Source organism: Aplidium turbinatum, chromosome 11, assembly GCF_918807975.1.
Source record: "Aplidium turbinatum chromosome 11, kaAplTurb1.1, whole genome shotgun sequence".
Taxonomy (NCBI): domain Eukaryota; kingdom Metazoa; phylum Chordata; class Ascidiacea; order Aplousobranchia; family Polyclinidae; genus Aplidium; species Aplidium turbinatum.
The window spans coordinates 11,104,926-11,130,973 of NC_137482.1; the positions used below are offsets into that span (position 1 = coordinate 11,104,926).

General features: G+C 38.0%; 2 protein-coding genes across 8 annotated transcripts in view; one reads left to right on the top strand and one right to left on the bottom strand.

The window, feature by feature from the left end:
* LOC145779305 (calcium uptake protein 3, mitochondrial-like) overlaps positions 1–5,521 on the top strand; it is a 34,125-nt gene extending 28,604 nt beyond the window's left edge. For 4 of the 7 annotated variants that reach the window (XM_082590854.1, XM_082590853.1, XM_082590858.1 and 1 more), the window contains 3 exons: positions 104–212; positions 445–602; positions 2,781–3,842. In XM_082590854.1, the coding sequence (XP_082446980.1) occupies positions 104–212; positions 445–602; positions 2,781–2,903 (390 nt within the window). In that variant the 3' untranslated portion in view covers positions 2,904–3,842. Of the gene's footprint in view, positions 1–103; positions 213–444; positions 603–1,564; positions 1,580–2,780; positions 3,843–3,863; positions 3,926–5,341 lie in introns of those variants that run through there. The other 3 variants (XM_082590855.1, XM_082590857.1, XM_082590856.1) reach the window with 3 other exon arrangements.
* A 3,170-nt stretch (positions 5,522–8,691) lies between these two features.
* LOC145780199 (cyclic nucleotide-gated channel alpha-3-like) lies at positions 8,692–18,011 on the bottom strand. Its single transcript, XM_082591905.1, has 13 exons — positions 17,845–18,011; positions 17,630–17,737; positions 16,358–16,492; positions 15,723–15,949; positions 15,332–15,479; positions 14,902–15,066; positions 14,160–14,316; positions 12,005–12,136; positions 11,410–11,586; positions 11,065–11,185; positions 10,156–10,297; positions 9,298–9,436; positions 8,692–8,919 (listed from the first exon to the last, which is right to left on the bottom strand). Exons 1-13 carry the CDS (start codon positions 18,009–18,011, stop codon positions 8,692–8,694), a joined length of 2,046 nt encoding a protein of 681 aa, XP_082448031.1.
* Between the last annotated feature and the right edge of the window lie 8,037 nt (positions 18,012–26,048).

Genomic DNA, 26,048 nt, shown 5'->3' on the forward strand with positions numbered 1-26,048 from the left:
ATCGTCGCCTCCAAGATACTTCGTATAAATTGCAACCACCTTTGCTGGGCGACACCACAGCAAATTTGTTTTAGTATTTGATAAGGTGAACTTTTGTTTTTAGGGGATCAGCTTCGAAGAATTTCGCTCCTTTTTTCAGTTTCTCAACAATCTAGAAGATTTCGCCATTGCCATGCAAATGTACACGCTTGCCGGCCGTTCTATTGGCCAAGGTTAATTAAATATGTAGCTTCTTTTTATTATGATTTATAAAGGTAATACTCACCAACTGTACATTTTGGTTGAACGGTTGTTCCCTTGTTTCGTGGTAAAAAATTGTTTTTTAAACTGCTTCAAGTTTGAGCTTGGCGAAACATTTTACAACGGTGTAGTTTGAATTAACATAAAAACTTAATGTGGTTCATACGTAATCAAAATGTAACCGTCACATCCTTACACAACCAGCCGAATTCAAAAGAGCCGTTCAAATTTCCACTGGCCACGAGTTGTCAGAGCATCTTGTCAACACGCTCTTCCAACTCTTCGACAAAGATGGCGACAACCGACTAAGCCAAATCGAGTTCATCGGGGTTATGAAAGACAGAATCCACCGAGGTTTTCGGGTAAGTTTTCAAACGCTATGTTCCTGATATTATAGTACACAAACACGATAAAAATTTCTGTAAATTAATAAGTTCAAGTTTTTTTTATATATTTCTTAGTGTCTTTTGATATAGTAAACTGGAAAAACTACTTAGGTACTTAATGTTGATTGTAAACTAGCCTTCAGTGGCAATGGATTCAGAATGCTGTTTCGTTGCATTAACATGGCTTGTTTTGAGTTTATTAATTTTAACGTTATCGAGAATCAGTTGATGTTTGCTAAGTGGATTGTCAATGTAAGTGAAATAATTTGCACAACAATTAACAAATGGCAACAACACTATTCGGCTTACACGTTGATCATTATACAGCAGGGTCAGCGTTGTATTAGTTCAGTGTAAAAGAGGCATCAAGCCATTTTGACTTCTGTAGAAGCCTCATTTCCACGATCCAAACATGCAGCGTAAATTACAATAGAAAATATGTGTGTGAATGTATTTCCTTGTAGTATTGTTGCGCTGGTCAGTTTTAAAAACAATTAAAGCACTGTAGCCTACTCCAGTATCGCCACCATTTACAGCAACCAGCGTGGTTCCAAATATTTTTTAATCTACAAAACGCGCAAAAGATTACAACGTGACGACCCCCCCTAACACGACCCTTTGCTTATGGTCCCGTGGATGGTCGGGTTAGCGGGGTTCCACTGGGTTGGTTATTTCTTGTACAGTTGCGACAGATAATTCCAGTTGCGAAAATTTATGTTTCTTGTTTAAACAATGCTGAAGTCATATGACGTGTGTTGATTTGCCACGTTGTGGTGTACAGTAGGCTGCAATAAATAATTCGACCACCACTTCATTATTTGTATATATGTATAGACTAAGTATAGTTTTATTACACAAAGCTTTTTGAATATTGCTGTGCGTTGATAGCATAAGTGAACAGAAATGTAAACCGTTCTTATAATTCACGCTAACACCAGTTTGGACACGTCAAGGTAAGAAAGTTGACTCGGACATGTTAGTTTTGGCGTCGAGATGTAGTTGCTTGATCTGTTGTGATTTTGTGTTATGTGCGCAGGCAGGAAACACAAATCTGTAGTCAGTGACCGCGTGCACGTTGACATAATTTGCAAAATAGAAAAAGAAATGTTTTCTAGCTATAGAGTAATCAGTCTTCACACCAGCCAATGTTTTGCAAAACAATTATCGTGTCACGTGACCATGACAAGTCACGTGACACAATAATTGTCACATTGCAAACAATCACTTGATTGTTTGCAATGTGACAAATTCGTCGTGTAATGGCCACCGGTTTGTGATCAGCCGGACAATTTCACCTTTCGCGTTCTTCTCAAAGATTTTGTGTTTACGCAGCAGACTTCAACAGCAGCTTTTATTTAAGGATGGCAATTATTTTACATGATAGCTAAATGGGAGGCCGCTTGCAAGTATGCGATCACTCACTCTCGATTACCCTGTAACATTCCGTTTATCTGCGTCGAAAGCTTTTCTAGGTTATCTTTCTGTAAGGTTTTTCTGAGCCAACGTAAATTGGAAACGCTATAAGGGAACACATTTTTGCGTTTGTAGCTTAACGTTTGTAGCTTAACTATAACTTGTCTCTTCTTTACAACTTCTATAAAACTGTACTTGTCACCAAAGGAACAATTCAAAGCAATGTTCCACGTCGACTCTATTGACTCTGTTTCTGTTTGGTACGTCGTAATCTAATACATATACTGTTTGATCAAGCTATTAAAAGTTTTAAAACCCACATTATTATTCTGGTACGAATTCATTGATTCTTGTCGAACGGAATATTTCTTTGAGCTGTCTCAGCTTGCGAAGTGGCCCTTTTAAAAATTGATTCAGCGTTTGTAGACAGTGAATCAACGTAAAAATACCACTTCAGCTGACAGGCATGTCTGTGAAGTCTGTTTTACTTTAGAAAGAGGTTTCACTATTGAGTGACAATCTTCACATGTGACACAATACTTTCAGCACCTCAAAATGAGCTATCTTAAAATATCATTTTAAGATAACACCTAGCTGTCTAAGCTCTTGTTAGTACTGTACAATTGTACATGTGTACTTGTGTAATTGTGTAGCCTTCCAATCGGTTTAAGCGTTTTCCTTTTTTTATAACAAAGTGAAGACTTGCAAATGCATTTGGCTTACCTTTCTTCGATCTTTCAGCGACATGGGAACTTACGCGAATACACGGGTTTCAATGGATACTCAAAATGTGTCTCCCGCGAACTGCATCTCTACGTTCGCGATCTTGCTGCTCATTCACGCTCTAACAAGTTCTTCCTTTAGCTTTTACAACTATGACTTTTCATCCAAACTTTTTCAATCAAAACGCCATTACGTTGAACCTCAGTTCCTCTTGTGTAGAAAATTGCATTGTTGTCTCGCCAAAGTGCAAACAATGCAACTTTCTGACAAAAAATTATCCAAATCATATACGTCAGTCTATTTCAACCCTTGAATCGGTTTCTTTCATTGTAATCTTGAAAGCACTTTGCCGTGCTTAAATGTCGAATCAATGTCTTTATGTTGTCCGTACATTGCATGGTCAAATTATAACTTTGTACGAGCGCATGAAAGATAGAAATGGGCAAATGTAAATTATAAGCTTAACTTTCTCTTCTGAAATGTAAATTTATCAAATGAGTCGACTAACTGGCTTTTCAACACTTTTTATTCTGTTTAATACGTAGGCCTATTGAAATTGAGGACGCAACTGTATATTATAGCTCTGCGCTTGCAGTGACTGACAAACCGTTTCTGGTCCAAAGCAAAAATAAAAAGTATTTATTTGGATTGGAGACCTAAATTTGGACGAAGGATTTTTTCAAATTTAAGTCTGTTTCCTACTGGAAAAACCTGCCCTAGTTTTTATCTTTGTGGTGCTTTATAGCGTTATGTTTTGTTATTTATGTTGCACTGACTGAACCAGCAAACAGATACTGTAGTGCCAAGTTTGCAGTAACTTTTATGCATGCATATTTGTTTCTAGTTTTTTTGTTTGTTCGCTTTTATTTGAACGATAATTTACTCTCAATAGCCGAAGTGATTATTCTTTGCTTGGAGATTTTTAGTTCATAAACCCTATCCTTTTTTGAGAGTGTCTGCTGACGCAATAATACAAAATAACTGTAATAAACGAGTCCATTGTTACGGTTAGTCAGAGCGTTTTTATAAAGTACACTATACAAATGTCATCATTTTAATTAAAATGCTTTATCTATTACCTCTCTGTCGTCTACTCATCAGACATCATCCGTACCTGGTTACCTCAACAGATGGGAAGGATTCAAGCACTGCATCAAGCATAGGTTTATATATTGACTAAATGTTTCAGTTGAATTTGTGTTAGATCATCTAACACTGGTAGAAGGTGTGTTTGTGATTGTCTTAGCTTGATGAAGCCAGTTTGCGGTTCCTTTGCATTGAGTCAACGGCATTCAACGTTGAAATGATGCATCTCTCACTAGTAAGGAATTCGCTCACTGGGAACACTTGTGTGAGCAAAGTGATCTTTCTATCACTTACTAACGGAAATTTTTACTCTAACAAATTAAAGTCCCGCTTTTGTGTTTCTTATAATCGATTTGCTTTTTTAACTTGATTTCAAACAACTGTTATTAACTTTTTTGAAAAATGTTAGAAGTTTTCGTGATGTATGGAATCCATTTGTGTTCAACTTATAGAAAATCAAAGAACGAAATAATTGCGACTTAGTGATTTAGCAGGCCAATTTAGATCCTCTCCATAATGTTACATTGAAAGACAATATTTTGCCAAATCAGACCTCCAAAACTTGAGAGCAATCTGGGATTTCTTTTTACCTTGTCAATCAAATAAAAGTTTTTTCAGTTTTGTGTATTTTATTGTGAAGCTGTCAATCGGCAATGATTTGGCCGTCTATACGTCTTGAGTATACGCGGTCATGCTTGCAAGCATTGATCTGAACCAAGGGACGTAGATTAACAAGCTGATGATTTCCTTTAATCGTTTTCTCCGTAAATTTTAAGATTTCAATAAAATATCTATGATGCTGATAATTTTTGTAAATAATAATTTGACTTCGCGCACCATCTGACTGTAGCGTATTATAGTGATTCTACTTTTTGCACTGCAATTTGTTTGTAACGCCTTCAATAGTTTTCTTTGTTTTTGCAATCAGTCACTTAAGCAGTAGGGTTGTGTTTTGATAAACATGTTACTCAGATTTACTCGAAAAATTTCCTGTATGTTTTGTCATTGAAAAAATGCACCTTTATTTGCACGAGACGCTTGGTTTCTGTCGAGTTGCATTGTCAAAACAAATCCACGCCAAAGGACCTGGTGATTTAGCGCATGACTGCATAATTTCGTTGTTTTACTCCCGGTTTATTCATTTTTGTGTGTTTTTGTTAATTATTCTTGCATGAAGATCATTATAATTTTGCATGTTTTGTTCAACAGTATACAGTTTGTTGAGACTTTTTTTTTACAACCATTTGGTGATTTCTCTAAGCAGTCTTGCAACGTCTTCACGGTTTGCATGATTCAAAGTTTTCACCCACGAGCTATGTTTAATCTACAAGTCAAGTTTCCCATAGATGTTGACATTTATTGGAGTGATGCTTACATCTAGGTTTGGATTACCAATGTGCAACTTGTGTGACCTAATTATAACTTGATAATGTACAGCCAATTCATGGCATGGCTTACGTAGTATGAATGTTAATTGATGTATTTTTGTGTAGTCTCGATTCATGAAGCATGGATATGGATGGGCTGGATTTAAGAAGTGTGTGAGAAACTACATCAACAGCTCAAAGTCATCCTCTTAGCACAACAGAGTGTTTTGCACTGTGCATGTTTTTGATTTATTAAAGTCAGATTTAATTGTTGTGTGACTTCGTAATATGAACACCATCATTGCACATGTTTTCGCATTGATTCATCCTTGCTGGGGCTGAATGGTGTAGTTTGCCAAATTGTTCAATCACCAGCCAGTTTTTTAATATTTGTTCACCTAGTTTTAAACCGTCAAAACATTTAATTTCCTGCCACACTCCCCCTCGCCCGTTCCTTCAAGTGCTAGCTGCTGTAAGCAGTGGTTTAACCAGATTAATTTTACAGGGAGGGCGAATTTTCTATGAGGGGCAACATTTTCAGTGACGTCATTAACGAAGCCAATATAAATTGTTTTAAACTTGACGGTAACGTTAAATTTTAATTGACGATAAGAGCTCTGTTACAGCCTAATTGCAATTATAACAATCAAAAGCTCCAGGCCTACATAGCGTAGCTTGCAAAATGGAGGTTAAAGTTAGAACCCCATTCAAACGTGTGCATTGTGCAACGTCGTGATAACTGGGTTTAACAAGATCAGCCATTGAAATCCACTGCTTGATACTACGATGACTTGCGCTTTTGAAGCAACACTCCCATTGTTGCAACTTTGCTTTTCACTTTCAAGCCTATAGGCTAATGTTACTCTGCTGCCAGCTTATTCAAACTTTTTTTAATGTTTTGAAGCAAACCGCTAAAGAAATGCTTAAAAATGTTTAGACTTTATATTAAACTCATTCAAAACACGCACACACAATGACGGCTGCTTATAATTTTCCTTAAATTTGACAATTTCATTTGTTAAACCCAGTTATCACGACGTTGCACACGTTTGAATGGGGTTATAACTTTAATCTCCATTTTGCAAGCTTCGCTATGTAGGCCTGGAGCTATTGATAGTTGTAATTGAAATTAGGCTGTAATTAACAGAGTTTATGTATTTGAGATATGTATTACACTTGACAGTATAATAAAGTAGATGATTTTGTTGCTATATAGCTTATGTATGTTTGCTACGTAGCCTTGAGGCCTATTGTATTTTATAGCCAGGTAGGTAATCTAAAATCCAAAGATGTACGTATACGCCGCAAATTCTACGCCGCATACTTGCGGTGTAGACTTTTTGTTTACGCTAACGTTTGCGGCCACATGTTTTTGGATAGTTTGCGCTTGAGGCTACGCCGTAAAGTTTTCGCGGTTTTTTAGCGCAAAGCGTCAACGCATACTTTTTAATGTATTTTTTTCGTGGGCAAAGACATATTGGAACCAAAACACAGCAAAATGTCAGATGAACACTTTCAGATGCTTGCGTATCTTCGTGGAAATTCAAAATAAAACTTGTTTGTTTCGAGTGGTTTATACTGTGTGAATGTTTGGCACCTAGCAAACAAAATGAGTTTACGCTAGTGTATGCGCTGACGCCGCCAACTTTTTTACAAGTTACGTTGACGCATACGGCGTATGGTTTTTCGAACGTTTGCGTTTACGCTGACGGCGTCAATATTTTTTTGTATGCGCGTACATCACTGCTAAAATCTAAACGCCATATTTGGCCTGGTTATATGACTACAAAGTGCGACAAATGCATGCAGTGTAAGAACGTGGTTTGCTGGAAGTCTACAGCATCTGGCCGATGCGATAGACCTATGCACAATAGCCTACCACAAATAGGTCTATGAGTATTAAGAATTTTGGAAAAACTAAACAATTTTATTAGTCCGACAAAAATTTAATTTCGTTTTATATCGAATAAATGTCAATTTTCGATCCGCCTTTTGAAAAGGAATGAATTCGTACTGGTAGCCTACAGCTTTGGTAGTCGCCAGAACGAGACTGTTACTCCCATTGCTTAGATAGCCTAGTTAGTAAATTGTCAGTCTAGTTTCTTAGATTCGATGAAGTGGAGTCTAGTTCAGGGGTCACCAAACTATAGCTCGCCGCAAAAGATAACTCTGCGTGGAGTGTTAATTTCCCGTCTTAACATTTTATTGGAAATAGCTGTTTCTGATAAAGTATGTGTGACTTCGGGAGTATGTGATAAAGTAATGAGGTTTTTTTCCAACCCATTCACCCGCAGTGACCGAACGTGTTAATTTTTGAATACTAAATCATATCCGCTCTGTTGAATCCTCACCATAAGTTGCAGACTGTAGGCTACTGAACAAAATGATTATCCGGCCATTGAGCATCTCTCGTCACCTGGCCGTTTCTCAATAAAGTTTGATGGCACAAGACGATTGTGGTCGTTCTTATGCCAAAAGTGTTTACATGTTTTGGTAGCCTTGAGAAGATTCTTGTAGCTCTTGCGAAGATTTTTACAGCTGTAGTTGAAAGATTGTCAAACCAACGGCCCAACCTAGATGTGTTTTGTAAAGGGGAAAGAAACCGACAGATGTTGAAATTAGGGAACAGGATCGATCCTATAAAATAATATTAATATAGGTTACAAGATGCTTTATTCACGCCATCTTGAGCTACGCTAAGGCTTATATCCCTGTAAGTGTAATTGACAATACGCCATCAAACAAGTAGCTAAGGCTCAGTTGGAGAGTCTGACTCCATGAACGAAGAAAAATCGAGCGACTCTCGGCCTTAAGCAGTTGGTTAGCGCGTTACTTCGTAAACGAAGAAGCCTCAAAATCAAGCGGCGCTGGTTTGACTCTCGGGATGTGTGCTTGAGCAATGATTTTCAGGACTGATCTCCATTCAGCGGCACCTAATGGACGGAATAATTCCCCGCCAACAACACTTCAACAATCGGAAATTTCACTCTGTTAATCTCGGTGACCGGCCTGTGTCAGTGGTTCAAAGCCTCTACAAGCATGCAAAACTGCCACGATTAAGTTCACAAAGAAGTTTTTCCAGTCCGGGGATAAATATTCAATCAACGCGTTCCAAGGACTGATCTCCATTCAGCGGCATCTTGTAGATAGAATAATTCATAGACCTGAACAGTAAGTGGAAACTTCACTTTGTCAATCTCCATGACTAGGCTTGCCTCAGTGGTTCAAATGTTTTCAAGTATGTAAAACTGCTAAGATTAAGCTCTCAAAGAAGCTTTCTCACTCCGAGGAAAAAGATTCGATTAATCCACCTGTCAAACAAATTAGCTGCTGGGAAGGCTGCGGGATATCGTTTTCATGATTAAAATTGGCTATAGAAAAATACCAATCACTTTTCACGACAAAGCAAGGTCGTACCGTATCTAAAATAAAAACACCTGAAATGACAAAAGTGTTCACATTTTTTCTTGGCCATTTTACTCTTTAGTTGCTTCAGTGGTTTTTTCCGGAGAAGGAACAGAAGTGGCATCCAAACTGCGATTGAACTGTCTAACTTCTAAGTCATGAATTCTTTCTTTTAATCGCTGTTCGGACACCGAATATTCTGCTAAAAGACGGCAAAATCGTTTTTGAATTCTACTTATTTTCTTTTCCAAATTTTCTAATTTTTCTTTTGTTTCCGCTTCGTTCAGTGAGCTTCCGTCCTGAGTTATACCAACAAAAATATTATACGACCACTCGTTGTGAATTTTTAGCTATGAAACTTATAGCCTAAATATTTAACTCGATTGCAATGAAATCAAAAATCATTTGATTACTCTGTCAAGATTTTTTACACTAAAAAGTAAAAATAAATAGATTTTTGTAAATTGTTCTAAAGCCCTAAGCTGGTTGGTCGCCTACAGGCCTAACGAACAATTTGAATCTACGATACTTCCGTGATCGATGTTTTATTTCCATACGTTTCTTGGTGTTTATTGGCTACAAGTTATGAATTTATGTTGCAAAAAAGCCTGTTGAGTTGCCATACTCAAGAAAGTCTAGATAGTCTATAATGATTGACCGGTTGCAAACCCCTTTACCTCTTCCTCAGGACGCTCTACAAGACCGTCTTTCATTAACATCTTTTTGCCTTTTTCTTCAAGTATAGTTTTCGCTGCGGGATATTCCGAAAGCACCTCCAAAAGATCGTCTTTGGAAAGGCAGAACAAGTCAGAGTATCTGCACAATGCAATTTAATGCGTTAAACCTTTTCTCAGCTTCAGTATTATTGAGTAATGAGCATGTTGAAGTTATCATCGCAGATATAAACTTTCAAAGCTCCGAGAAAGTTAATTTTTTTACTGGGGTGTAAAAAGTTCAAGGCTGAGTGTTACGCGATTACGGTAAAACAAGCTGCCACGTTCACATACAGTCAATGGATCAATTTGCTTAGCAAGCTAAAATAGCTCTTTCTCTTTTTAGTCACAGTGCTATACACTCATGGGTATACACTCTAGGGCTAGGCTACTACATGCAAATGCACGTAGTCAGTAGGTTGACAGGGAGGTTCAAAGGGTACTTTTGGACCCGGCCCGCGATAATTTTAGGGGACTTGAAGCTTTTTAAGGAGCCCTTAAATTTGAACAAACCACCCCATATTATTTGAAAATAGTGCATTGTTCCAAGGTTTGTCTTGATTTTGGGCCCAAAGATCTCATTGTACCGGGCCAAAAATATCTTCTTTAACGGCCTTTCACGTAGTAGCTTGGGGAACCCAGCAAGTTGGCTGAAGGAAGAGGCGATTTTAATAAAACACAATGAAGTGTGCGTCTAAATTAATCCGACCTTGCACATAGGCTACACCATGAGAAAAGTTACTTTTTTGTATTTTAGAAAGGCGATTTTCCCAATTGCCCTCTTTCCCTGGATCCGCCATTGCTTAGTACCTAAAATCATACCCAATACTTCTGATGTTTGCAGTTCTTCTGTTGCCAGACTTTGTTCCAGAAATATTGAGAATACTAATTTCACCAAAGTACGCTCCATCTGCCAGCACAGCAAACTGAGTCACTCCATCATCAGCAACAACAGCAAGTTTTCCTGGAATAACATGACGAAGTAGGCTACATTTCAAGAAATTGATTGTAAAGCAAGCACTGAGCTATTGGCATTTGGCTGGATGATAAAGAGAACAATGACAGCTTGCAAATCAAACATAAAGATAAACTTTATTTGTCAGTAGGTGTTTTTAATTATTATTAAGCTGCGATGTCTTGTCCAAGTTGTCCTAGCCTTCATAAATGGATAAACACTTTCGCAACACGACGCTTTTGGTTGGTTTAGAATCTTTGTCTTCGGACTGACAAAGCCTCTGATAGGCTATTAAAGATAGTTTTGCATACTTGTAGAAGTTTTTAACGCAGAGCCAGTTACCGAGATTGACAGAGTAAAGTTTCCGATTGTTGAAATGTTGTTGTCGGAGAGCAGTCTTAAAATGCGTTACTCAAGCGCACACCCCGAGAGTAGAACCAGCGCCGTGTGACCTTGAGCCGGCGATTAACCACTGAGCTAACGAGGCGGATTCCATGGGCGCGATTGAAGTAAGCGTTGTTCTAGGTTTAAAGGACGTTGGTTCAACGTTCATATAAAACATGCAATTTGGTCTTGGTAAAAATTTTGACAAAATTAGGCTAACTTAAAGGTGAGATCGACTGTTGTCTTCCTTTCTCGTCTGCTGTGTAAACTCGGATATAAGAAAAGCAGTTCAGTCTGGAGCAGAGTCGCCAAAGATCATAGTGTTACTCCATCAGGTAAAACGACTTGATAACCGTATATCAAAGTGCAATTTAAATTGTTGGTAAACCCACCTTCTTTTACAATGTACATTTCTTTGCCAACATCACCCTTTCTGCAAATGTAATCACCGGGGCTGAATACTTGTGGACGCAGTTTTAGTACTAGTTCACTTAAAAACCCGGGTTCACAATCCTAGACAAAAAACGACTGGTGAAAAATTGAAGATTGAGGAAAAATTGAAGATATTTGATATGATTACTAGGCATTTATCCAAAAGTTAGAAGGCATGTCCTTTGATAAACTCCGGTTTTCTAAGACCGCTATAACAAAAAACGTTCGATAGTTTCAACTATTTAGCCTAATTCTTTGTCAAAATTGTGAGTTCTATTACTTTCAAAAAATATTTTGTTTCTTACTTGGAAAATGCTGACTCTTTTGATTGTTTCGAGATGAACACTAATGGCAATTTCAGCTCGTATCGTGTCCGGCAATAGACTCAAAACAGCCTGTTCATCTGTTGATTTCTTATTTGTCCAAAGATAATCAAACCACTTGATGACTCGCTTTTGTAACGTCTTGCTTACTGCTCGAAACTGTAATATTGCAATTAGGTTCATTATTTTTCACTCGTTACAATACAACATTGCAATCTAAAAAAGCCAATGCATTTTAGGACTGCTCTCCATTCAGCGGCACCTAGTGGATGGATTAATTTACACACAACACTTCAACAACAAGAGGAAGCTTCATTCTATCAATCTGTGTAACCGGTCCTGTGTCAGAATATTTCAAACCCTCTACAAGTATGCGAAACTACCAAAAATAACCTATCAGAGGCTTTGTCAGTCTCAGGATAAACATTTCAAACAAACCAACCAACGATCATAACGAAAGAAAAATCAGCCGAAAACTCACGAAATCTTGAAAGAAATCATCATGTAAGTAGACTCAACCACATTATACTCACTCGCAAAACATTAACAAAGCTTGTTTGCAATCACTTATACTCACTTGCATGTACTGCTTAATGGCGTCTATTTTGCTTTGAAATTCTGATCTTGCAGCATTCATGTTGCTGATCATTGAACCAACGTTTCCGACAATAGTGGCAAAAATCAACACACCCACCAAGAAGTCAAAAACCTACAAAGCCACAAGACATTAAACTTACTCCTGGGTGAGTTTTATTATGACAGGATGTTGCTATCACAAACTACACAAGCAGTATTATTATTGAATACCTTATACCAGTGGTTCCCAACTCATGGGTCGCGACCCAAAGTTGGGTCGCCTGATAATTTTTTTGGGTCGCTTATTTTTCAGGCATATTGTATCTTGGGCGAAAAAAATAACAATAAAAAAAAATTTAAAACGTGATGAGATCGATCACAAAACTGGAAAAAATAAACACAAGTCATGAAGCGTTTCATGTCGAGACATCGGAAAGCTTTGTAGCATGATCGTAGTGCAAGAAGTTTTAACAATTTTCGCTTTTATTATATTATTATTAAATGTAAACCCAACAAAAATTTCAGTCTCAAACATACATTAACTTGACAAAGTTACGGGATATATATTGTAACGTGCACTATTGTTATGTCACAAATGCCATGTCGGACAAACTATGACAAAGTTTTCCACACGTTGGACCACGCATAGTCTGGTGTGGTAAAACCCATCAAAGACAAAGCCCCAAGTGCTGTATGGACTTATTGCTTTTTCCACAGAGAGGCCTTTGCTGCAAAAAAGCTGTCTCAAGAGCTGCACGAAGTGTTGAATGATGTGAAGTATGTAAACTGTGTAATCAAAGCAAGTCCACTAAATCGGCATTTGTTTTCGTCTTTGTGGATTCTGATTATTATCAAGCATTACTGTTGCACACAGAAGTGCGATAGTTGTCACGAGGTCGCGTCCTGAAGCGAGTTTGTAATTTGCGAGAGGAGATTGCTATCTTCCTGAGGCAACAGAACTGCGTGAGATTAGCCGAGAAGTTTTTGCAAGAACATTTCAAGGCCAATGTTGCTTACCTTGCCGATATATTTGACTCTCTGAATTCTCTAAATTTATATACGGTATGCAAGGCAACGGTTTTACGGTGATTGATCACGTCGCAAAAGTTTCTGCTTACCACAAAAAACTCATATTCTGGAAAAGTTATGTCACCAGAGATGAGTACGATATATTTCCTCAGCTAACGCAATATTTGTGGCAATGAAGTTGATATTAAGCAAACGAATTAGACACCTGGAACAGTTTGCCAAAAAGTTTGTGCACTACTATGGAAAATCTCTAACACTTAATAACCAAAATGATTGGATAATTGATCCATTTGTTGGAAAAGATCTGCCTCAACTTTCCATCCATGTTCCAGAACAGTTATGGACATAACGACAGAAGTAGCAAACCGTATTTCTTTTGCGTCATTCAAAGACAAATACCCCAAAGATTCTGCAAACATCCACTTTTGGGCTTCCATGTACAAAGTGTATCCCACAGTTTCACAATTAGGGATTCAAAAACAGATTCCATTTGCAACAACTTGGCTTTGTAAGATTGGATTTAGCGCCATGTGTGCATTGAAAACTGACAGCAAGCCAGCACAGCTACCTCATTAGTGATTTGATAAACATATTATTTTCCGAAAAAGTTACTGCTTTTGTAGTGCTGTTTGTTTGCAACACAATCTTGTATGGCTTTTAAAATATTACGACAATTTGCTTGGGTCGCAAGATTTTACCGAACTGAATTTTTTTTTTAAATGGGTCGCCTTAAAAACGAGTTGGGAACCACTGCCTTATACTGTCTGCTGTGTGGAAAAAATGTTTTTGGTGTTCTCTTGATGTGAAACGTAGGCAGAGAATTTTTCAGTAGGCTAGTATATCTGTTGTAAAATTCTTAAGTCTCATCATTTCCACGAAGTGGTATTTTATGTTTTAAGTTTAGCCAGGTGTTGGTTAATTCAAATTGCATGGTGACGGCAAGAAAGTTTATGGCTACGGTATTATAAAAGTTTCTCCAAACAATGGCGCAAAGCCACAAACTAGCCCTGATCAGAGATCTTCACTCTTGAAATAACTTTCAGTGCACTGAACTTCCAGTCGCTTTTAACATTTCCAAACCAAAAACGAGCTTAAAAATTCACACGGTGTATAATGAAGCTTCTTACTTGAAACAAATATTCAATGTCATTTTCTGGCATTGGAGTTTCTCCGATTGTTGTCAACGTCAATGTCGACCAGTACAAGCTGTATACATATTTTCTCGAAAGTGTGTCAAATGGCGGCTCTGAAGTATTTGGGTAAACCCATTCATCTGAACCAAATCTAGAGGTAGAAATAAGTAGGCTAGTTTGTTTTTAACTTGGGCTAATTTGTACTCTTTGCTGTCCATCTTTTAAAGTGCCAGTCAACGAGTAGCGTTTTGGCCTAGCTTTTGGCAAGTTTTTTTTTTATCAGGGTGTGGGCTTAATTGGAAAAGTCAAACCTGCATTCCGATGATTTTGAAGATCTTAAATAAAGAAGTGGGTCTTTGAGGATATGATTCATTCAGAAAATTGAACTTTTCAATCCTAACCAAGACTTTTATTAAGCATGCGATCTTTGGTCGGTTTTGCGCTTGCATTGTTGGGTTTGATTTGAAATTGGGTCAAAATTACAGAGGTAGGTTCAGCCTAGTTAGGGCTTAAAGTAATAAAACCGTTGTTAGTTAAGACAAAGCGGTGTTGCAGGCTAAGTAGCCTAAGTGTTCGAAAATAAAGTTGAATCTTCTTAACGTTACAGAATCCGCTTATGAATATTATTTCTGATCCCAATGCTAGGTCATTGCAAGAAATAAACTTTCGAACTCGACTGTAAATTTGTGTGCGATGATTTGGTGAACTTAAACAACTTGTAGATTAAAAAACTCACCCAATTACTGACGATAGAGCATAGTAGATGCAAGCATTCCAGTGGATAGTGATGATGATGTAAAAAACAAGAATTGAAATGCGGAATAAGTTTGGGTAAGTTGTTCTAGTTTCGACCCTATCAAAGCATTCAAACATTCGAGGGAATCTCAATACTCGATTGAACCTGAACACATTTGTGCGTTAAGTCAACTTAACTCTCAACAACCATATCCCAGCAGGCATGCTATGGGCACATAAAAACCTACCGGAAGGTGGGCACGAAGATAGGCTTCCTTGCTTTCCGTTCACTTAATCTAAATTTGCAGCTACCGGGCGTAGCTAAGCAAAGATACGACAAAAAATCTTGATCAAAATCTCAAATCACTAGCTATAGGCACATGCCCAAATTGCCCATATATGACAAAAATAGTCGTATGAAGATGAACTACCTCAGTTCCAGTCGGTTCAGTCCAAAATAAAAGTATCCAAAGTCTGTTGGCAAAACAGAAATTGCATCTACAACGAATTGGTTGCTTGATACGTATGCTTTTCGCAATCGAGCTGGGTCTTTGACCAACAGCCCTTGCTCCAAAAATCCTAAATCAAATTAAAAATAAAACAGCAGTATGTCAGAGCATTGTGTTTCCCAGATAAAGTTTATTTTATAAATAGGCTACATCAATGAAATTAATATAGCAATCATTCTGCTACATTTGCTATAGCTTACTTGAATGCCAACCTCGTGTTTAAAATGGGCTAAATGTAGCTAGCCCATGAGCAAGTAATTATAATTCATACTTTATACACGATTATATACTTTCATAAAACGATGCATATTACCTGTTTTTTGTCGAACAATCATATCTAAAACGTATATGAGGTCACAAAAATAATCAAATGGCAACCACATGTAGGGGTTGTGATTTTGCAAAGAGGGAAAACAAGATCTCGCAATCACAAAGCATAAGTTGTAAAAGACAGCGCAGGTGATTATCATGAGCCACCAAAAGTAGAATCCTTCGGCTGGATCAATCACCCAATGCTTTTTTTTAGCCTTTTGTTTTGAGCTGATAAAATATTTGAAAAAAGAACGTCAGATATTTTTATAACATATACACCCGTCAAATCATGTAGCCTACAGTATTGTAAAGCGTGTTGCTATTTGAAAGCAGGAGAGCAGAGTGGGCTACTATAATATTTATGCGTCAAACATGTAGACCTACAACAACAAAATTATTACAATATTCTTAAACAGGCTACAAATTTTTATGCATTTTTGTAAATACATTCACTACATTCAGATACATTTTTTTCATTCTGCTACCGCAGTGACCTATTGTAAGAGTATATTTAGCAGCCTATCAACATTATAGTTTATGGGAAGATAAATGCCAAACATAACAAGTTTCCTTAAATAAAAACAAAGTAAGTTGGCTGTAATTAGTAAAATCATTCAAACTTGTTTGTTACCGTACCCTTTGTTTGCTGATTCTTTATCATTTTTCAAAACTGGCGATTGTAGAGCTTTCAACTCTGGTCCTTGAATCTTTGAAATAATTTCGTCAACTCTCTCCTCCTTTTTACCGGCTATTTTCAACCATTTTCTAATTCTATATATTGTGTTTTCATGATTTAATTGGTTGATTTGGCATTAGAAAATTAAAAATACAATAAATACAAAACACTAAGCTACAGGTAGGCAATAAATTAACATAAGCTCATCCATACTCTACCTACACTAATTTTCTCTAGAAAACGAAGCTGCAACTCCAGTCATGTGATGCACAAAACAAAAGTGACAAAAAACGTTAGCAAGAAGTTACATCAAGCAACTGTTGGTAAGGACGTGAAAACATATAAAACATTAAATCTGTTAGAGAGAAGTGAAAAAATCCGTTAGAAAATTGTTAACAATTATAATTATGCAAATTCACAAATCCCAAATATTACATGGCGCTTGAAAAAAAAGCATTAGGTTACCAGTGCTTGCTTAAATTTTTGCCTTGAGTGGTAAATGAACAGAAAGGTTTTTTACCACAACGAAAATATAGCGTAGTCCATATCTTACAAAATACTATGTATTTGGATATTAGAATTTCAATAATCTGGTTTGCAAAACTTGTAAAACGTTTGATTTTACGTGGATAACTCAATCGAGAAACACGCATCGTTGTGAGAAAATGTGGAAACTGCTACCAGTTATAGATCAACTCTCGGTGTGTACAACTGCGCAAATCCCATTGGGGTCTTAGTCATCAAAGTTAAATACTCTCCTCCAACTCAACAGCTCTTAAGAGCCACTCTGAATTCAAAAACACCAAAATCTTTTCTACTTTAAATCCAACTCTACCACTCTGTCTGTGAGAGTTCTGCTGTGAAAGCTCTTCTGTTTAACTGCATTTGGTAAATTAAACAATCTTGGCTAGGTTACGTGTAGGCAGGGTCGTTAAAAAGATACCTTGGGTCCGGTACCAATGAAATCCTCGGGCCCCAAATAAAAAAAAACATCCAAGAAAATAGGCCAATATCCATTGAGTACGCTAGCAAGGTTAATGGGCCCTTAAAATTACCCCTGGATCAAAAGTACCCCTGTCTGTAAACTCTATTACGTGCAGGTGCAGGCCGGCCGAAGGCAGCAACACTTAAGCTATTTACAGTATACCAAACAAAAAGTTAAATGTGGCCAAACCTGCATAAGTAGCCGAGCTTAACGCGTCTACAAGTTCGAAAAAGACCTATGACTTTACCGTATTATGGTAGTCAAAAATATCCCTATCACGGTTGTAGGTGTTGGTGTTGCAGTTGCATTTTCTGACAATGCTTCTGGATCAATTTGGCTGGAGGTACCGGCTGACCTGTAAAAAAATGAGATACAAAGCAAAAACATACCGACCACCCGAACCAATTTATGTCATTCAGATTGCCTTCCAAGCTACTGTAATATGTCAAACTGCTAACCAACCTGTTTTTGATTGGCGAGCTTACTGTACTTCTTCCTTTCGACGGTGGAGATACCTTGTGTTGGGAAGAGCTTGTCTTAGAAGAATACGATGTCTCTGTTGCTTTGTTAGCACTTGATATTTTATTGGCCCCAGTCCCAGAATTCATTGGTCGAATTTTGTTAGGCATGTTATTTGCTTTTGCTGATATGCTACACACTGCACATTTAAGCATCAGTGATTGGTCTACATTCTACAATACCACAGACAGATAACAGACAACAAATTAATGAAATTGAATATTAATATATGAATTCAAACGTTTTTGACAAAACTCTAAGCTCTCATCAGAAAAATAATTCAATATACCGCATCTAAACAAAAAACAAAGATCACTGTAAAAGTGTAAATAATATAAAAGTATGTCTGGTTATTGAAAATACTAAATATCAAATAGTGGTAGGCCTATTTGTTTGTGTATATGTAATATTTTTTTTTAATACTAAATCCGGGTTTTTTGTTATGTCTTGCCTGTCTATGGTAGTCCACACAAAAGCAAATTCTCTCGTAATTACATTTTAAATTTCATGAATAAAAGCAGGGTAGTTTGTAATACCATTTAACCATCAAAACTCACACTCCTTCAACCAGGCGCGAATCTAAGAGCTTTTTTCGGGGGGGGCCAGAAAATTTGAAAATCAATTAAAAAGAAAGAAAAAGCTAAACAGATATGAACAATGATACTACGACATATACGATATGCTAGAAAATAGACATTAAAACAACCATTTTCATCAATTGTGATGCCGAGGGACTAATATCAGCTGTTTAGAAGCATATCAAACCATTTCATGCGGAAACATACAATTTTGCACAAAATTTCGGGGGGGGGCCGGGCCCCCTGGGCCCCCCCATAAATCCGCGCCTGCCTTCAACATTAGAAACTGTGTTTCAGAATCAGCTTACAATCGTTAAAATAAGATTTTGTACCGTGAGAAGTAGGCTAGCTAATTGGGTAGGCTTATTAGACTTTGAAATAAAGAAAAACTGGCCTAACAATTAAGCTGCACTAGGCCTACACCAATGGGTCTTCGAAACGTGATTATTTCTGCAATAGGCTACCCATTGTTTCAAACTTTTCTATGAATGTTTTTATGCAAATGGTAACCGACTGATAAAACAGGTACGTTGAATAACGTGAAGGACTGCATAGGTCGATAGAGCTCACCAAATCAATAAATATGATGGTGAACATTCACTGCTGAGCCGGTCTCTGACAGTGGTGTTGCTTAATCTCAAGCAACGTAATCTTATTGGAATTGTTTTCATATTACAATCGAACAACATTGCTAAAACGTAATTAGAGAGTAAAAAATATGGAATTGCAAACAAAACAGCTGACGTAATGCTTTGACATAATGCTGTGATGTAAGACAATATAGGCTACAGTCAGAAATTTCTTTCACAGACCAACCACAATATTTTAAACTAGGGGTCACCAACTGGCGGCCCGCGGAAGGTATCAGCGCACAAGTATAACCAAAACTACTTTTCTTGAGGAGTTAAACAACATGAAAGCAAAAAATACTTTCGGGTAAGCATATTTTCACTTTGCATGCGATTCCACCGACCGACCAATCAGATTGTAGTTCTAGATAGGGGTTGTTTATAGTTATTCCATTGCGATGTCGAGCCACACTGTCCCAGTGGTTGATTAAAACGTCTGTTTTTGAATTTCGAAAATGTCTGTGAGCATAGGGTTGCTTATTTTAAGTTTGTAAATGTCCTGTAAACACTAGTGTGCGTTTCACCGTTATTGGGTTTAACGAGCAATGTTCCTTTATGCAAGTTTTTGTTGGTAAAATAGGTCGGTGTGCCAACTCAATTTATAATAAATTGGAAAAATATTATATATAAATTTAAAGACTTTTTCTGGTATTATCAAAATATTTAGCTTAGTACTGCAAAATGTTGTTAATCAACAATTCTTGCCATGCTAATAAGTACCCATAGGTGGGCAAAGTTACTTTCAAAAGTAACTGAGTTACAGTTACAGTTACTTGGCCAAAATAGTAACTGAGTTACCGTTACAGTTACCGATTTTAAAAAGTAACTAGTTACCGTTACTAGTTACTTTCAGTTACTCACAAATCTGAACACAAAATTCTGCACCTGGCCAGCTCTGCATGCACGTCCAGTTTAACCGCAATGTTCGATATATAGTGTTAGAGCCATCCATGCTAACATAACAGCACAAGTACAAAACCAACAAGGTTTTATTTAAAAAAAATACTCAGTGGCTTCTATGTTTAATTGTTTATTTCCTTTGAGAAATACGAGCATTTCAAAGTGCTCGTCACTCAGGCCTGCCCTTTGGGCTTTAAAATGTCCTTGCCCAATCGTCGTCGTCGTGTGAGCCTCTGGGGCCGAGAGTCTATTCTTTTACCGCCCCAGATTCACGATGTTCCCGGACTACACTGGAAGGCTACTAGAGAGCAGCCAGTCTTTGGTTTCATCATTCATGACACGCAGACCTTCCACTCCGTTAGGTGGCTTGAAGATGTTACAGTCATTGATGATGTCCGCCCCGATAGTTCAATTGGTTAGCGCGTCACTTCTGGAACGAAGAAGCTTCAAGATCAAGCGGCACTGGTTTGACTCTCAGGGCATGCGCTTGAGCAACGCATGTTAAGGACTGCTCTCCATTCAGCGGCATCTAATAGATGGAATAATTTCCCGGCAACGAGACTTCAACAATCGTAAACTTCACTGTCAATCTCGGTGACCGAGCTTGCGTCAATGATTTAAAGCCTTTAGTCTACAAGTATGCGAAACTGCCAGGATTAAGTTCTGCAAGAAGCTTTCCCAGTCCGAGGATAAAGATTTAATCAATCAATCAATCAATGATGTGGTCTGCGGTCTGTTCCTCGGCACCACATTCACAGGAGGAGGAGGCCATTTCCCATTGGTGCATGGTTGAGCGGAAAAGCCCGACGCCCACATGGAGACGGTTGAGGCGCATCCATGCCTGTCTTGGTAGTGTCAGGTCGATGGAGCGTGTGTCGGCGTCGGGGATGAACGAATGAAGTCTGGTGATGAACAAGTGATGCAATGAAAACAATATTTCTACTGCAGCACTTGACGGAATGGGAGTGTTATGTTTTTAAAACAGTTTTTTTATCGGTCCAGTTGTGAATTTGGATCCGCTTAACTTGTCCTCAGGGTCCGCTTCCAAATACTCCTGTAACAGATTCAACGCGCATTGCTTTCTTTTCTTAGTTTTTGCGTAAAGTGGTGCAAAACGTCCTCCGTGGCTCTACCTACCACCATCCACTTCAGTGTCGCTGCTACTCCCCTCTTCAGCAGAGCAGTTTGCTTCTTCAATTGCTTGAAGCATGTTCTGTTTTATTTTGGTCTTCAATTCAGCAGTGTCGCTTAATGATCAGGCATTAAACACAGATAAGTCTAAATTGTGGGTGGAATGCAGTCGCAAGCTGAAAGTCGCTGTCCTCGAACCAATGACCAAATCTGGTTTGTATTGCTTCCACAAGAACGTCCACCAACGGCAAGCAAACAGCAATGCTGTTGCTGGTTTTAATGTCAGACAATCTTTTTAGAGGCATTGCAAGCGTTACACTAAATTCAATAAACTTCAACTTCTTGAACGTAACTAACTAAATGACTATAAGCATCAACAAATTGCTTTTAATCGCTGTGTTTCTTGATGCTTATGGTCAGTTAGTTAGTTACCTTCAAGAAGTTGAAATTTACTGCATTTTTATAAATATTTTCAGGTTCCTGATGAGGGCTTAAGTTAAACCGAAAACGTTTGACTGTTAAACTCATTTGTAAATATGTAAAATATATTATTATAATGTTCAGCCCTGTTGTATTGTTGTGTCTTGCCTGTCTTCGGTACATATTGATTAATCGCCAAAAACAATTAATTTAGCCAAATCAGTTATCAAAAATCGCCAAAAAAGAGCCAAATCATAAATATGAAGCTAAACGTCTTAAAATATCGCCAGATTTCTGGACTTTGGCGATAAATTCCCTTCAACCCTTCTCTACCAGACCACAAAACAAAAGTAGAACCGCGCATGCGCAGTGCTGCACCGATACATCTGCGAGAAAAATGCATTATTGCGCAAAACGCAGCAAACACGCACTAAGCAAGACACAAACACGTGCAGAGAAATAAACGGCAATTAAAAACTGAAATTTCAATACAAAAGTGACTTGTAACTGTAACTGTTGAAAAAGTGCTTAAATAGGAACTAGTTAGGCTACCGCGTTTCGTTACTTTTGGAAAATAGTAACGAAGTTGCCGTTACAGTTACTCAAAAAGTAACTAGTTACTTTTGTAACTAGTTACTGCCCACCTCTGTAAGTACCGCAAGTGACAGTTTGTCTAATCTAATCAAGGAAAAACGGTTTTATAGACTCTCACAAAAAGGATGAGAAACCAACTCATTGCTTTTTTAGAGGGAACACTGTTTATGAGCTACGATAAAAACGTTTTTTTGGTGATTTCCACAAGGATTTGTTTCATGGAGCCTGGTTTCTTTCTCCCTGTTATTGGAGCCTATTTTTCGCTGATATGTTTGCAGGTCACTTATGTTGCCTGTATTGCGATGTGTCATACATTTCCATGTTTACTAAAACTGTCAATGGCAAGATATCTTTTGTGAAGCGAAGTGACAACACCACTCTTGCTTGGCGATTAATTAGCATTCATAGAAGTTAGCATTCATCAGAATGATGTAGACCAGTACCAGAGCAGTTCAAAGGAAAGTTCAAGTTTTTCTTCAATTTGCGGATTTGGTTCTGAAGATTGTAAAAAGATATAAAAATCGCAAGCAAAAAAAGAAGAAAAAAAATATTTCGTCTGTTGTAAGAATAATAGCATATCTTAAGGTATAAATTACAATCAATACAAAAAAACTAGCGCCATAAAAGAACCACTTAATTTTGCAACAGACAGGAAGCAACGTATCAGTCATCGAACACGAGAAGTAGGCTCATTGCCAATTGCAGATTTTGGAAGAATTTGTGACAGAGCGGCGAAAATTTCACCACCACTATCAGTGGGTAATTTACAGGAGCGCCAGAAGTAGGGGTGCCCAAGGGACTGCAGCCACCCCTAGAGCTAATTCAGCCCCCCTGGAATTTTCGATAATTGCTTCAGCCCCACCCTAGAAATTCCTGACAATTTAAGGTACACAACACAGATGTTGTTCAGAGTGTTGCAGTTGTAATCCGTAAATCGTCTAAACGTAAATCTTTATTCATGTCGTTTTTTGGTTTCTATAAAGTTGCCTGCAATTTTTTGGGTTTGTATCCTACTCGTTGGTGCGTTCATGCTTCTGCCCTCGCTCGCCCATGCTTCTGCCTACTCTGTTGCAATGCCTGACCGACATGACAGGAGAAAGTGCAATGAGAGGAGACGCACATGCAAAGATATTCGGCTTGTAAAACAAGCACGCACGATGCAGCTTTATTTTGCGATTAGCCTACCTGCAGCGGTGGAGTTTTTCAGCCTGCAGAAGCCGTCACAAGGCAGCTCCAAAACAAGATCTCTGCTTCTTCAGCTTTGGAATCCATCACCATTTTCCGTGAACAGATTAAAAATCTCAGAAAAGATGAATAAGTTTCCAAGCTTAGGCTATGGAAGCAGCGAACGTCTTTGCGTCTGCCAATAACCTAAAGACGCCAAAGGATCCCCGAATGAGCAAAACTCCAGAAAGATTTCGAAACACAGAGGAATCGGATGCCTTGTCGTCTGCGGGAGAAGGAGCGTGGAAACAGCAATAGGCCTACATCGAAGCCCTTAATTTGGTTCAAGCTGCATGAGAAGCTTGGGTCAAGCTTGATCGAAAATTCGACCAGGCTGATCTGCTTACAGCAGCCAACAGAGAGAAGGCCCTTATGAGCTGGGCAAACGGTAAGGAAAGATCTGATATTTAGATCAGCTTACCAGATGCCATCAGAAAAGATTGCCTAGAAACGGAACTTACCTTCCTCAGCGATGTTGTAGCCTAGCCTAGTGGAAAAACCGAAAACTCCGTTTAAAACGTTGCTGAGATAGGCTACTATCGCAACTAAACCCTTAAACATTAGTTCTTTTCAAAGAAACGCAAAAAGTCGTGGAGCTTTGCCTTCCGGTTTCCACTGTATCATCAGAACGTTTTTTTTTCTGCTCTAAGACGCCTGGGTCCGGTTTCCACTGTATCATCAGAACGTTTTTTTTTCTGCTCTAAGGCGCCTGAAAATGTGGTTGAGAAGCTCAATGACACAAAAAAGATTTACTCATCTTGCATGTCTACCAAAACATTTTGGACACTTTCGATGTCAAATTCATGATACAGTTCATTGAGAAAGCACCTGAGCAAAAAGCAATCTTCGGAAGCGTGTGAGAACTCATTTCCACATAGGCTACTGTCGTTTTCATGTCACTTTCTAATTTGCTTGTTTTCATTTTAATTTCCTGAACAGCTGCTTTGTTGTTGCCGTACTTTATTTGTTACAATTTGCAATGTGTGTGTCTTGGCGTTGTGTTTTTTTACACAGGAGAGGACCGTATGCCAACTACCAGTTTTAAATATTCTCCCACAAAAAGGGGGTCTGGGGGCTTCCCCCCCCCCGCAGAAGCTGACAACACTACGGCAGCTTCAGCCCCTCTTTCCCCTAGAGAAAAATAGTTCCCGCGCCACTGGTAATTTACGATATTTTTTCATCAAAAATAAAATTAAAACACTACCATCAACTCAAAAATTTCAGAACAGTCGCAAATTAAAAAGTTGTAATGTCATGATGATGATTTCTTGTTTCTGAAGAGCAAATGAATAACCTGGCAACTCTTTTCTTGATGGCAATGACGTCAAAAGTATCTTCATGTTCATGAAATTCACAAATTACAACAAGGTGGTGTAAGACTAAGCATCCCTGCAAGAAAAATAACATTTTAGAAAGTCAAGAAAATCAGAGAAAAGTGCAATATAGACAATGGCTTTACAAAAAGCCTATTTTCTTGGTCCTATTGATTTGTAAAAAATGCCTCAGGGCGCTTCTCAATAAACTCCTGGTGTTGAAAATGGCTCAGGCCAGGAATATCTAAAGAAGGGGATACAAAAGCGTTTATTACATCTGACAATAGAAGGGCCTATTTTTATCTTTAATAATCTATGTTCATTATAAATTGATGACAATTGGCACTGATAGTAATTTAATGTTGAGTTTTGTGGCCATGCTAACTACGGTACTGTACAGAGTATAGACATAGATATAGCCTACTACATGATTTACTATTCAGGCACGTTTTAAATGTTTCAAGGTTTTGGCACCTTTACCCGTTCATGTGCTGGTAGGCCTACATTGACTATTGTAGTTAGTAGTATCTTTTTCGTCCCGGACGTGTTAATGACAAAAAATAAATGAATGAATGAATACATCTTGTTACCATGATACCATGATACCGTAACCTGCATTGCACTACTAGCATCAAGCCTGGATATTCACTGCATGCTCATAGTTACTTGTTCAACTACCCGTATACTTTCTTTACATCTAGCCTACTGCAAAGGCTTTGTTAGGAAAAACAGGTTACTGGTAACTTATAACTGTCTTTCCAAACAAGTAGCCTATTCTTTAAATAAGCTCTACATAACATTTGTTAACTGTCTTTTGCAGCTGACTGTATCAGCTGCACTACAAGCCTTTCTGAAGTTTTAAAAAGAAAAGTGCATGTTTAACCTGCTAGAAACTACTGCCCAGGTAGTGTTGTGAGAATAAGGCAATCTCTGCGAGGTTTCATATCCTCCTTTTTAGATATCCTTGGACCCAAGCACTAAAAAGGTCAAGAATCACTGGTCAATTTTATTTTATCTTTTAGATATTATGTATATATGTAAGATAAGATATAATTTACAGGTCCTACCAGAAGTGACTGGATTGTTAATAGGCCTATGCACTGTAAATTTAGTATAGAACTTTAAAATCATAGGTAGGCCAGTGAAACTTGTGAACGGTAAAGCGACACAGAACTAGTATTGTGGCTGCTAAATTGTTTGCAATTGGCTATTATTGCCATGTGTGGTTGACATAGTCGTGAAGGCTATGATCCCTTAGTCCTGGGCTACTCAACTAATGTTAGCAAAGGTCTATTTTGACAAGTTGAATGTTTTTGCGGTCCGGTGAATATTTCATATGCAACCACGAAAATTAAACA

Excerpts from the sequence above, each read along its gene's own strand:
- LOC145780199 (XM_082591905.1), bottom strand. The coding sequence starts at position 18,011 with ATGCCTAACAAAATTCGACCAATGAATTCTGGGACTGGGGCCAATAAA. Across the intron at positions 17,738-17,844 it reads AGCTCGCCAATCAAAAACAG|GTCAGCCGGTACCTCCAGCC; the intron begins GTTGGTTAGCAG and ends ATTTTTTTACAG. Across the intron at positions 16,493-17,629 it reads TTTTTGACTACCATAATACG|AATTAGAAAATGGTTGAAAA; the intron begins GTAAAGTCATAG and ends CACAATATATAG.